This window comes from Crocuta crocuta, unplaced genomic scaffold, assembly GCF_008692635.1.
Source record: "Crocuta crocuta isolate KB4526 unplaced genomic scaffold, BGI_CrCroc_1.0 scaffold64, whole genome shotgun sequence".
NCBI classification, from domain to species: domain Eukaryota; kingdom Metazoa; phylum Chordata; class Mammalia; order Carnivora; family Hyaenidae; genus Crocuta; species Crocuta crocuta.
Genome location: NW_027530640.1, coordinates 13,329,542 through 13,343,875, shown reverse-complemented (window position 1 = coordinate 13,343,875; position 14,334 = coordinate 13,329,542). Strand labels below are relative to the sequence as shown.

The window sequence follows — 14,334 nt, the reverse complement described above, 5'->3', positions numbered from 1 at the left end:
TCATTTCCCCTATTTATTCATACTTTGCAGCTGATAAAGTACAGTATTTGAAAAATTTAAAGAGAAGCAAAAAAAAAAAGGGGGTGGCGCCTGGGTGGCTCAGTCGGTTGAGCATCCGACTTTGGCTCAGGTCATGATCTCACGGTTCGTGGGTTTGAGCCCTGCATCAGGCTATGTGCTGACAGCTAGCTCAGAGCCTGGAGTCTGTTTCAGATTCTGTGCCTCCCTCTCTCTCTGATCCTCCCCTGCTCATGCTGTCTCTATCTCTCTCTCAAAAATAAATAAAATATTTAAAGAAAAAAAAAGAAAAATTTAAAGAGAAGCATCTGACAATCATCAGTAAATCAGATGTCAAAAATGAAAAGGGTAGCTCTTTTACACAACACGCACTCGTGAATTTTAATACCCAAAGATGTGCATTTCATTAAGAAAGATTATTAATTTAAGATGAACACATGAATTTTAACATTTCAAACAATTTTCACGCTGAATTGATTTTACAAGTACAAATATTAGAGTCCAGGGGTGCCTGGGTAGCTCAGTCGGTTAAGTGTCTAGCTCTTGACTTTGGCTCAGGTTATGCTCTCATAGTCATGAGATCGAGTCCAGCATGTCCAGCTCTGCTGGGCATGGAGCCTGCTTAATATTCTCTCCTCCTCTCCCTCTCCCCTTCCCATGCTCACGCTCTCTCTCTCTCTCTCAAAAAAAAAATTTTTTTTTAAACACAAATCTTAGAGTCTAGTAATAAAGCAGAATTGTACAGACATTTGCATAAATGCAAACACTCAAGTAGATATTGACTCTAAAAAGTGAAGAGGTTATCTGTAACCAGAAGATGCCAAGTGTAATGGCATATTAATGGTGTATTTAATGAATGTAGCAAAATCTAATTCGTTGGAGATTTTAAACTGCATCACAGAATAAAGTTCTAAGACTCTTTCTCATTGACTTTTTTCCTCTCAACAAATATGCATGTACCATAATTACATTGGTTAACCCAAAGTTTCCAGACTTGAGAATGCCACAGACTATAAATTTAATATTTTTCTGATTTTTATCATGTAGCTTTCTATATTCCTCCACTGATTTATGAAAATACTGTAAATTACTTCCTTATACAAACAGTATACTAAACTTTCAGAGTTGTACACTATCCTTTCCAAAACATATTCACCACTGGTGTTTACACAAATATTCAAAAGAGAGCATTACATGTAACAACTCTTCTATTAACATAACAACAATTCTGGGGCACCTGGGTGGCTTAGTTGGTTGAGTATTTGACTCTTGACTTTGGCTCTGGTCATGGTCTCACAGTTTGTGAGTTACAGCCCTGCACAGAGCCTGCTTGGGATTCTCTCTTTATCCCTCTCTTCTGCACTCCCCCCACCGCAAAATAAATAAACACTAAAAAAAGTAACAGTTATAGTATTAGAAAGTCTTTGGGTAAGGTGATTATGTTTAATTTCTTTTAAGACTATGTATATCAGCTAGGTTGTCTAGAAATTTCATGTATTGAAAAAAGACATTAAACCCAAAATATAATTTGAAAACAAATGGAGACAGCATTACCAAATTAAATCAAGTCAATCTCTAAATAAAATACACAATGATTCGTTATTTATGTAATTAATCCATTTTGAATGTGGTAGACAAATGATTGAGAAAACAAATGAAAACAATGCTACAAGCAACGATACTGGAAAAAAAAAACTCACCTGTATAACTCCTAGCTCTTCATTTACATTTATTTTCTCAGATATCAGAGGAGGCTCGCTTTTCCCACAGCTCCCCTGGCTGATGAGTGTGTCCGCATAGTTGGGCTGGGGGAAGATCACATGACTGTCCCGGGAGTTGGCTGTAAGGGAAATCCCCTGGGAATAGGTCTGCAGGAAAGCTCCCACCCCATCTACACCCACAAAATGTGAAGTGGGCATGCCAGCCAACCTGCTTCCTGAAGCTTGGAGCTGACTGGAAGAGTGCCAGCGCCTCAGTCTGAGCGCCAGTAGCACAATGACAAAGGCGAGGAAGACACAAGAGACTACAGCCACTGCCACCACAAGGTACAGCATGAGACTGGAGTCATCAGCATAGGATGAGGGCTTGAGGCTGTCCAGGTCAGCCAGGACATCTGGGATATTGTCAGCTACAGCCACAGTGAGTGTGACAGTAGCTGAAAGAGGGGGCTGTCCATGATCCTGGACCACCACCACTAAGCTCTGCTTGAGCAGATCTCTGTCCAGCAGGGCCCGTGCAGTGCGCACCTCACCTGTGTGTAGCCCCACGGTGAAAAGTCCTGGCTCGCTGACCTTGAGCAGGCGGTAGGACAGCCAAGCATTCTGGCCAGAGTCTCTGTCCACCGCCACCACCTTGGTCACGAGGTAGCCAGGCTCTGCTGATCTGGGAGCCAGCTCCACGCCAGTGGAGCCATCAGTGGGAATGCTGGGGTATAGGATTTTGGGGGCATTGTCATTCTGATCCAGCACAAACAGGCTCAGTGACATGTTGCTACTAAGTGGAGGGTCTCCACTGTCACTAGCCATTACCCACAGCTGCAGCTCTTTAACCTGCTCATAGTCAAAAGAGCCCAGAGCATACAGGATGCCTGTATTGGAGTTAATGAAGACATAGGTGGACAGAGACATTCCTTGAAACATATCCTCAGCCAGAGAGTAAGTGACCTTGGCATTGTTGCCACTGTCAGGGTCGTGCGCAGTCACAGATAAGATGGAGATGCCTCTGGGATTGTTTTCCAGGATGTAGGTGGAGTATGAAGTCTGAGGGAAGATGGGCGGGTTGTCATTGATGTCTGCCACATTCAGGGAGATGTGGCTTTCTGTACACAAGGGTGGGTTTCCACTGTCAATGACAGTTATTGTGATATTATAATCTGAGATCTCTTCTCTGTCCAGGGCTTTCGTTGTCAATAAGTGATAATAATTATCAACTGACTTTTCCAATTTAAAGGGCAAGTTCCTGGGGATAGAACATACAGTCTCACCATTCTCTCCAGAATCACCATCATGTACACTAAACAGTGCAATTACAGTTCCAGGAAGACAGTCTTCAGAGACTGAACTAGCAAGAGATGTGAGGATCACTTCTGGGACATTGTCATTCACATCCTGTACTGTGACCAATACCTTAGCACTGGCAAGAAGAGCACCTCCATCCTGAGCTACCACTTCCATGAGGTAGAATCTGGATTCTTCATAATCCAGTGATTGCAGAGTTGAGATTTCACCCAGGTTGGAATCAAGTTGGAAAGTCTCTGAAATTTTATCTTCTTCATTGTGAAAAGAGTATGTTAATTCTCCGTTTATTCCCTCATCTGGATCTGTGGCAGTTAGCGCAAGCAGCTGAGTGCCTACAGGTATGTTCTCTGGAACACTCACTCTGTACTCAGATTGAGTGAAGAGGGGCGCATTATCATTTGCATCGAGGACCATCACACGTACGTACATAGTACTAGAGAGTATGGGGTCTCCACCATCTAAAGCTGTGAGAAGAAGGTCGTGGACAGCTACTTTCTCCCGGTCCAAGGGCCGTTCCAGTACCAGCTCCGGATATTTTTGTCCATCAGTTCCACTTTTCTGGTCCAGAGAGAAGTGCATGTTGGGGCTGAGCTGATAACTCTGGAGAGAGTTCATACTCACATCTGCATCTCGAGCGAAGGGGAGCGCTAACCGAGTTCCCGTAGCCGCATTTTCATTAACTTTTACTTTTACTTCCTCATCCCGGAAACGTGGAAAGTTATCATTAATATCTATTATTTCTATTTCTACTCCATAAATTTTCATGTTATTCTCAAGCAAGATGTTAAAACTCACCAGGCACCGTGCGCTCTGAGCACAGAGCTCCTCCCGGTCTATCCTGCCTGCAGTGACCAAACTGCCGCTTCGCGGGTTGACAGAAAAGAGCTGCGTCCTACCTCTGGAGACAATGCGGACTCCATGCTCCATCAGCTCCCGGGGGTCCAGCCCCAGGTCCTTGGCAATGTTGCCCACGAAGGAGCCTTTGTCCAGCTCCTCCAGCACCGAGTAGCGGATCTGCCCAGCTCCAGCTCCCCATAACGTCTCCAGGAGCAGGAAGAGCAGGAGCCGCTCTAGGCAGCCCCAACCCCTCAGTGGATCCGCCATTTCCTTCTCTCCGACCAGTTTTCTTAGTCCTAATTCCAGTCTGCTGTATCCTTATTTCTTTTAAGTCAAAGGGAACATATTACTTCACGGAAACGCGAGGCTTTCCCCCCAAACTTCTCTGGTCTGTGTTTGTGTAGTGCGGAAGGAGCAGAGTTAGGTCACCGACAGCAGGCAGCTTTTCCACTTTGGTGAACAGCGACGCTCAGAGTCCTAACTAGTTACTACACCAATTCTGTTTTTATTTCATAAGTGTTTAATTGTATTTTCTAATAATTTTGCTGTACTCTTAACTTATTACCAAGTGACATTGCTCATATTTAAGATTTAATTCTGATATAGCAAAAGACTTCCACAAACCTTGATATCAATATAATTATATTTTTATTTCTTTAGAAAAGTTTTATTTAATATGCCATTGAGCCTATGTCCTTTATTTACCTCTTACCTATACTGAGTCCATTAAATTAGGACATTAGAATTAATTTTGTAGGCTTTAAAATTTCGTCTTTTTATTAAGATATATTAATGAAAACATACCCACTGTGCATAAGAATGTCCAGAAAACAAATCTAGCTCTCATCACACCATTGCATAAAGGCCTACTGATTCAACCTAATTGTATTAGCTGTTGAAAACAGAAAAAATAAAGGGGCCATTTTGTTACTTGTGAGGTCTCTGAGAAAGTTCCCAAACATTCACATTAAGAATATGGCAGTTCCACTATATTACACTAAGAATCTGAGTTGAGTTAACTATGCATTATTTAAATTTCCCTATTATCATGTCTAAATTGGAGGTAAGGCATTTTACAGTGACAGACTCTTGGGGAAGTCAGTGTAGTAACTGAAGGAAAGGGCTTTAGTTCACTACCTATGCAGAAAAACATGTCTAGATCCTGAGTGAGCAGGCAGTGAATGCCCTTTCTATGTTGAGACAGATATTTAATGCTAACGCCCTTACATGGTATCAGGAAAAAAAGTTTCACGATTGAAAAAAGGGACATTTCAGAGAGTCCATTAAGTAAGAAAAGCAATTTTTACCTAATGACACCTTCATAGGAAAAGAAAAAACATGAAAACATTTTATATCTATAATTAGAAACTTCAAAAAAGAAAATTTTAGGTAAACAATGTGAATATAATTTGGGACTTTTTTCTCAATGTACAATTTTTCACAAAAGCAGTTTGTTACTATGCATGAGAGAGAAAGATTTCTCCCATTTATTACATACATTCTTTTTTAAAGGTTATATTTATTTATTTATGAGAGAGGGAAAGCATGAGCAGGAAGAGGCAGAGAGAGAGAGAAAAAATCCCAAGCAAGCACCACACTGATAGGGGTCAATCTCATGAATCATGAGATCATGACCTGAGCCAAAATCAAGAGTCAGACACTTAACTGACAGAGCTACCCAGGCACCCCCAAAAACACACTCTTAATAACAGACACTGCAGACCTCAAATGCTGCTTATTTTTAAAAACAGATCTGAGATTTCAAGACATTAAGCTTGAAAAGACACTTAGAAGGGTGGCCTACAATTCAGTCCCACCCATGCCCTGCTGTTGACAAACCATGACACTGGGTAAATGTTTTTCTTTTTTTGGTTCCCAGTTTTCCCAAACTAGCAGCATGGACGCTCTCTTTACTCTGAAATGTTATAATTCTAAGAGGAAGTAAAACTAAAATTTGAGTAATAAAGATCCGGAGGGTAAAAGGAATACCTTAAGATCCCAATAGTAACGAATTTCAGAGAAAGGAATATAAAGATGAAGCAGAAACTATTTCATGTAGTAAAGGCTTGTAATTATGGACAAATAAATCTCACACATCAGAGAGAAAATCTATGTCAAAAATTTGTTTAGATAAGATTAAGATAATTAAGGCAGAAAACTGACTAAATTGAACCCACAAGACAAAATATGAAATAGTGACTTTTACCCCAGTTAGGTGATTTGTTAACAACCACTGAAACTCAAAGTGAAAACAAGTGAAGTAAATTAAAGCTCACCTTTAAAATAGTATGTGATGTAAATGGGACCCCGACGCCTTCATGATTTGTATTTGGTACCCAAGAAGAATCTTCACAAAGGAGATCCTGAGAGGGAGTCACTTCCGAGGCGACGTTAAGATCGGGGTCCGAGGCGCTGACTTGGGCGATGGACGCTCCAGGAGGGTTGTTCTCGGCCACGTGGACCAAATAGAAAGCCTGTTCAAACAGCGGCGCGTTGTCGTTGACATCTGCGATGTGCAGAGTGATGCTTATACTAGAGGTGAGGGGCGGCTTACCTCTGTCTGTGGCCATGATAGTGATGTTATATTCCGGATACTCCTCCCGGTCCAGGGGTCCACCTGTCACTAGCTTATAATAATTATTCGAGTAAGATTTCAATATAAACTCGGTCTTTCCCAAAATGCGGCAGTAAACTTCTCCATTTTCTCCAGAATCTCTATCTCTTGTTTTTATCAAGGCGATCACAGTTCCTGGTGGTGAATCTTCTGGTAGGGGAGTAAATACCGAAGTCATAATCATTTCAGGTGCACAATCATTCTCATCGAGAATTTCAACTTGGATACTGCAATATGCTGCTAGATCTCCATGATCTTTTGCTTCTACACTGAGAGTGTAACTATTAGCAATTTCAAAATCAAAATTATCCTTTGTTGTGATTTCACCTGTTCTTTGATCTAAGCTAAAAAACTGTTCCACTGTTTCATCCACATGATGAAAAGAGTAGGTGATTTCTGCATTGATGCCCTCATCCTGGTCAGTGGCCGTTACTTGAAGCACGGAGAAGCCTGGAGGTACACCTTCCTGAAGGCTGACCTTGTACACGTCCTGGATGAAAACTGGGGGGTTATCGTTGGCATCGGTCACTTGGATTTGGATCTGAGTGGTGCCGCTTTGGGGTGGGTCTCCACCATCCACAGCTGTTAGAACCAATTGATGGAGATTCTGCTCTTCTCTGTCTAGAGAATGTTTCAGAACCAACTCAGGATATTTACGTCCATCTGGAGCCTGTTTCTCTACAAGATCAAAGTGTTCGTTGTCATTAAGATGGTATCTTTGCAGTGAATTAGGACCAGCATCTGAATCCAGGGCTGGGTCTAGCGGAAATGTTTTACCTGGCTTAGTGGATTCCCCGATTTTTAAATCAATCTTATTCTGTTTGAACAGCGGGGTATTGTCATTTATATCCTGTACAACTACTGCTACATGGAAAATATTTAGTGGGTTTTCAGCGACAGTATCGAAATCCAGAATACACAGATGCTTCTTTCCGCATATCTGCTCTCGGTCTATTCTGTCAATCACAAGTAAGTCCCCACTCTCAGGGTTTACAGTGAAATATTCTTTCTCCGCGCTAACCCGCAGCTTCCGGGCTGGCAAATCCCGGACACTGAGCCCCAGGTCCTTGGCGAGGTTTCCTACCACCGAGTTTTTGGCCAGCTCTTCCGGAATTGAATAGCGGATTTGATCTGGGAGAGCCCCCCGGAACAAAGACAGCAGGAAGGGCAACAATACCTGCCGCCACCGCGCTGGACTGCTCCTTTCTGCGCTCAGCCTCATCCTGTCTCCCTTCACGGTGGCTCTTCTTTTTGGTTGGGAGGAGAAATAAGCCCTCTGTGGATGGCAAAATCCCGGGTAGAGCCTTTTTTCCTGCTTTTGTTTTTTGTATCCAAATCTGTACCGGTCTCCTCTATGTGGCTGGTTTGAGCCGGAAGTTACCCTCTAAGAGGTTCCCAGAGGCTTTTTCTCTCACTTTTTTGACCTACAGCGACACCCAGAGGTTTTCCCATGGAAATGTACCAATTGCTTGTAAACGCTTTGCGAAAGGTTTCTTTTTTGAATTTACAGTTATTTGTTTTCAAAAAGGTATATTTTCATGTAGTTCAAAATTGAAGAGGCACATAGCGCATATTCTCTCCGTCTCTGGTTTCAATAACACATTTCTCCCAAGAGAAATAAGTATGACGTTTTTGTGTATATCATTCCAGACATGTTTTGTGTAGTGCAGCAAATTTTTATAAATGTTCTCCCTCCACGTTAATACATAAATGTAAGTATACAATATACCATGTTCTGCATCTTGCTTTTTTCGTTCAATGTATCTTGAAATCACTTCATCTAAGTACAAAGCTTTCCCATTTATTTCTTACAGTTATTTAGTTGTCCATCATATGGTTGTACAGTAATTTCCTTAACCAGAAATATTATTTTCTAAAAGAAACCCAGTGCCCAATCAAACAAAAGATTTTTTCTGTGTGATATTAGGGTATTAATTATCTACTGCTCTCCTAGGCATTTAAAGTATCACTCTGATTCTGGAATGTATTCCTAATGCCAGCCTCCAAAAATGCTTGACAGAGTTTCAGGCCAATTGGTATTTCCAAATTTTCCTTTAAAGCTTCAGTATTTTAAATAATCTTAGATAAATAAATCTCTCCTCAGATAAGTTTCAGTATTTTAAGTAATCTCTCCTCAGAATCCTTCTCAATATTATTTCCTCTCTCCTTTCCCCATGCCAGATAATTGTATCACATGACATTCTGTTATTCTATGTATTGCAACACAGTTTCCCACAAAGACAAAAAAGCATTTAGAAACTAAAGTGCAGGGTGCTTCTATGGCTCAGTCCCAAAAGTATGTGACTCTTGATCTTAGAGTGAGGAGTTTGAGCTCCATGTTGGGCGTAGAGATTTCTTAAACCAAAAAAAATTTTTTTAAATAGTTTTTTAAAAAACTAAAATGCTCCTTCTTAATTTCAATTGGGGCATAGTTCACAGTTCACTGCTACAATTCCCAGCCATGAAAGAGCATTAATTTGTGTAGCCCTAGACATTTACGAATTCTTAATTATCTCACAGAACTAAATGAAGGCACATTTAACGAAAGTACTGCATATCCCTTCCACACAAAATATTTCCCCCATATCAGATCATCCCAGAGCCACCTGAGGGCTACCTGAGAGCAATTTTCAGGAAAGGGGATGAGGCCTACTAAGTAGCATAAATCATATCAGTTCAGAATTCAAGTTACCCAGTCTCTACAAGTGACTCTCATGATGAAAAATGAAAGATTATGAAAGGTATGTTTTCCTTAGAAATTAAGAAGGGTCTCAAAGTGATGCCATAGTAGGAATTTAGAAATTATTAAAATTATTCCTTCAACCTACTTAAAGATGAGTGAAATAAACTGGGCAATATTTTTGGTAATCACAGAAGTGAGCCAAAGGAACCACACATAGTGACTGCTGGTGTATCTCACAAACTACAAAATATTTGAAATATAGCAATCTAATTGAGAAGCTATCCCTGTTAAAATTAGATCTAAAAGTTAATATTTTCACGAAGGGCAAAAATAATTACAAACAGAGAGGGAGGGAGACAAACCATGAGATTCTTAAATACAGAGAACAAACTGAGGGTTGATGGGGGATGAGGGAGACATGGGTGATGGCCATTGAGGAAGGCACTTGTTGGGATGAGCACTGGGTGCTGTACATAAGCGATGAATCTGGGAATCTACCCCCCAAAACAAGAGCACGCTGTACACACTGTATGTTAGCTAATTTGACAGTAAATTATATTAAAATATAAATTAATATTTTCTCCAGTATTTATAAATTGCCACTGTTTAATTACAATGGGAAATTTTCAAGGATAAAAAATTCAAGAAAAGTGTAAAAAAGAGGACATTTAAAAATACTCAGTCTAGAATCAATAACAGCTTCATAAGAGAGAATGCTTTAATTTGATTTTACCCAACTGCCTTTCACTTCAGTTCTTTTTTAAAAAATAATCTCTACACCCAACATGGGGCTTAAATTCATGACCCCAAAGTCAAGAGTCGCATACTCCACCACATCTCACAGTTCTAATTTAACCTTTCAGTAATACCTAAAGGATAATGGCACTTAAAGAAGAGAGGTTAGAGATATATAATTAAGAAATTGTTGTTGAATCTGTAACTACATGAAGACTACAAATGATAAATCATAAACAGATTTTAGGAGTGGTAACTACTATTGATTATTTTTAAGGAATCATTTGCCTCTCCGCTTTGAAGTAATAGAACACTAAAAAAGTGCCTTTACTTCATCAATTACCTATCTTATACAATTGGACTTTATGTAGCTCTCTGCCTATGTTTTGGTGTGGCAAGATCGACTCACCTGATGAGGGCCAGGGTCTCCTTTTGTTTCAAGTAAATCCTGAGTTATCACTAGAGGCTCGCTTTTCCCACAGCTCTCCTGGCTGATGAGCGTGTCCGCATAGTTAGGCTGAGGGAAGATCACGTGACTTTCCCGGGAGTCCGCCCTGAGGGAGACCTCCTGGGAATACGTCTGCAGGAAAGCCCGAACCCCGTCCACGCCCACAAAGTGCGTGGCCGGCACGCCAGCGAATCCGACCCCCTCCGCCTGGAGGAGACGCGAAGTGTGCCAGCGCCTCAGCCTGAGCGCTAGCAGCACAATGACAAAGGCAAGGAAGACACAGGAAACTGTGGCTACTGCCACCACCAGGTAAAGCGTGAGGCTAGAGTCGTCAACATAGGCTGAGGGTTTGAGGCTGCCCAGGTCAGCCAGGACGTCTGGGATGCTGTTGGCCACAGCCACAGTGAGTGTGACGGTGGCCGAGAGAGGGGGTTGGCCGTGGTCCTGCACCGCCACCACCAGACTCTGCTTCAGCGCATCTCTGTCCAGCAGCACCCGTGCAGTGCGCACTTCGCCCGTGTGCAGTCCCACCGCAAAGAGCCCTGGCTCGCTGGCCTTGAGCAGGCGGTATGACAGCCAGGCATTCTGGCCAGAGTCTTTGTCCACCGCCACCACCTTGGTCACCAGGTAGCCAGGCTCTGCTGATCGGGGTGCCAGCTCCACACCTGTGGAACCATCAGTGGGGAGAGCAGGGTACAGGATTTCAGGGGCATTGTCGTTCTGGTCCAGAACAAAAATACTCAAGGAAACATTGCTGCTGAGTGGAGGGTCCCCACTGTCGCTGGCTGTCACTAGTAGTTGCAGGTCTCTAACCTTCTCATAGTCGAAGGAGCACAGTGCATACAGGACACCAGTATCAGAGTTGATGGAAACAGAGGAGGACAGAGACATCCCATGGAGTGTGTCCTCAGCCAAGGAGTAAGTTACTCTGGCATTCTCAATGCTGTCAGGGTCCCGAGCAGACAAGGATAAAATGGAAGCTCCTCTAGGGTTGTTTTCAGGAATGTAGGCAGAGTAAGAAGCATGAGGAAAAGCAGGTGGGTTGTCATTGATGTCTGCCACTTGCAGTGAGATGTGAGTTTCTGTAGACAGTGGTGGAGTTCCATGATCAATGGCAGTTACTGTGATGTTATATTCTGAGACTTCTTCCCTATCCAGTGTTCTGTGTGTCAACAGACGATAATAATTTCCATAGGTCTTTTCAAGAATGAATGGCAAATCATCCAGAATAGAACATGTGGTAAGGCCATTCTCTCCTGAATCACTGTCATGCACATTGAAAAGTGCAATTACTGTACCTGGGGAAGAAGTTTCTTGGATAGAGCTGGTGAGAGATGTAACTGTGACTTCTGGAGCATTGTCATTTACATCCAGAACTGTCACCAGTACCTTACTTCTGGCTCGGAGACCAGGTCCATCGTGGGCTTCTACATCTATGTCATAGAATCCAGAGTCTTCATAATCTAGATTCCCCACTACTGTTATGTCCCCAGTCAAAGAATTCAACTGGAATAGTTGGGACATTTTATCTCTCACTTTTCGGAAAGAATATGTTACTTCTCCATTGGCTCCTTCATCTGGATCAGTGGCCTTTACAGTGAGTAGCCGGTGGCCCACTGGCACATTCTCTGGAACATTCACATGGTACTGTGGCTGAGTAAATATAGGAGCATTGTCGTTGGTATCCACAAGCCTTACATGAATCTTGACAGTGCTAGAGTGAACCAGGTCACCTCCGTCAAAGGCGATGAGAAGGAGGTGGTGAACCGCCTCTTCTTCTCTATCTAGGGCAAGCTCCAGCACCAGCTCAGGGTACTTAATGCCATCCACTCCACTTTGCACATCTAGGGAGAAGTGAACATTCGAACTGAGGTGGTAACCCTGCAGGGAGTTGACCCCTACATCTGGATCAAAAGCTTCAGGAAGAGGAAATCTTGTCCCAGGACTTTCATTTTCAGCGACTTTAATTTCCCTTTGCTCTGTCCCAAAATTGGGCGCGTTATCATTAACATCGATTATTTCCACTTCTACTCCAAAAATCTTCACCTCGTCCTCCAGAAGAATCTCCAGGCTTACTACACACTTTGGAGATCTCTCACAGAGCTCTTCCCGGTCTATCTTACCTGCGGTGACCAAGCTGCCACTTCGCGGGTTGAGAGCAAAGAGCTGCGTCCTACCTCTGGAGATGATGCGGACTCCCCGCTCTGACAGTTCCCGGGGCTCCAGTCCCAGGTCCTTGGCGATGTTGCCCACATAAGAGCCTTTCTCCAGCTCCTCAGGCACCGAGTAGTGGATCAGTTCTGCCTGGATTTCCCATAGGGTCCCTAGGAGAACGCAGATCCTGACCAGCCAGATGCAGTCTGGCTGATAATGAGGAGCCGCCATTGCAGCCCCGCTGCGGAATAGCTTGCGCTTGGGTGTTCCCTCAGTGGAGGTCGGAAGAGCCCCAGAATCTTCAGTGTCCAAGATTATGTGCTTTCACTGTTGGATTTTGGAGTTCTGGGGTGCAGTCTGAAGCTTCCGAAAACTACAGGGCTAGGGCTTTGTGATGCAGGAATCTTGTGGTTTGAATTAAATTCCTGGTTGTCTTTTTCCCTTGACTGGTGAACAGCGACACTCAGAGTCCTAACCTCTTACTGCGATCTATTCTTGGTAAAGAAAAGCTGTTTATACTATTTCTTTTCCATAATCTATTTCTCCCCAAAAGAATAAAATTCAAGCTCCTGTTATTTTATTTATAATAAAAATCTATGCATGACCCAAATGTTACTGTACAATAAGCCCTCTAAAGTAATATATTTATTTTTAAAGAATATATGGTGATTTTTTTCTTTTAAGTTTTTCCATTATTTATTTTCATAGTCCACTTTCAGTACAATGCATTGTGTGGGTGACCCATTTATCGTTCCCAGGAAAAAGGATGAACTTGATGAAAAAAAACAGTGTCAGGCTCAGGGAAGTTGGAGATCTGAGCTCTAGTCCCTACCTATGCAGAAACAAGTTCCCTTACATGAGTTGACCCTTTAGAATATGGGCAACTTCTCAAATCTCTTGTAAGAAAACATCTACTGTTCAAGAGCTAGTCTTACCCTGAGCAAATGTGCTTGCAAATATGATAAGAGGTTTGGGAAGGTAATTTGTTTATTAATTTTGTATGAAGAAGATTTTAGACCACAGGCTATGTTTGTGACTATCATGTTCACAGTGTGTCCTCAAAGTTTAGAACAGCACCTTTCATAGAGTAGACAGCAGTTTTTCAATGTTTAATGAGTGTATCACTAATATAAGTGCAAAGCCCTAAAACAATGGGTAACTCTGATATTAAAAATAAATAATAAATATAAAAAAGACAGAAAAGTTAAACTGAAGCTTTGTATGTAAACAGCAGACAATATTCAGTACCACATACGGACACATCCAGAAGGTATTATTTTACTATTATATATAAGTTTACTTTAGGTTTGATTTTAGAAATAACCACTAAAAGGAAAATTTTCAGTAGTTGTATATATATGTTATCATTGTATGTTTCATAGTGTTTTTATACATGAATACTTTGAGTAATTTGCTAATTTCTGAAAATTTAATATAAAGCAGCAAGTAGCCAGTTGTTTAGATTAATCCTCATATAATAATTAGCTTCTAGAAGTTACTTATAAATATTAATCAGACAAGAAGTCCATTATTTATTCAGAGTATTAAAATCATCAAACTTTGGAGAGCAGATTAAAGGTAATTTTCACAATCTTCAAAGAACTCACAAATTGCTGGGGATTAAGAGGTAAAATGAGATGTTTCAAAAAACTTTGACTCACTTCTCAGAAACCTATACTAAAAAAAAGAATTATGAAAGAGGCTTTATACACAAAAAGGCTCATTGTGTTCTTAATCACAACAGTGACAAAGTAGAAAGAGTATAGAAATAAATTATTACATAATGGTTAAGAAGGTTATTTTGTAAAGTTTATTTTTGAGAGAGACA

General features: G+C 41.6%; 2 protein-coding genes and 1 pseudogene across 6 annotated transcripts in view; all 3 read right to left on the bottom strand.

Moving 5' to 3' along the window:
- Positions 1-14,334, bottom strand: part of LOC144235274 (protocadherin gamma-C4) — a 176,380-nt gene that overhangs the window by 130,015 nt on the left and 32,031 nt on the right. The window contains exon 1 of one of the 5 annotated variants that reach the window (XM_077768807.1): positions 10,314-12,752. The exons of the other annotated variants lie outside the window; for them this stretch is intronic. Coding sequence (XP_077624933.1) covers positions 10,314-12,737 — 2,424 coding nt within the window. The 5' untranslated portion in view covers positions 12,738-12,752. Of the gene's footprint in view, positions 1-10,313; positions 12,753-14,334 lie in introns of those variants that run through there. 5 annotated transcript variants of the gene reach the window in all.
- Positions 1,491-4,139, bottom strand: LOC144235298 (protocadherin gamma-A5-like). The gene is made up of 2 exons (XM_077768859.1): positions 1,719-4,139; positions 1,491-1,499 (listed from the first exon to the last, which is right to left on the bottom strand). Exons 1-2 carry the CDS (start codon positions 4,137-4,139, stop codon positions 1,491-1,493), a joined length of 2,430 nt encoding a protein of 809 aa, XP_077624985.1.
- LOC144235297 (protocadherin gamma-B2 pseudogene) lies at positions 4,800-7,871 on the bottom strand (annotated as a pseudogene).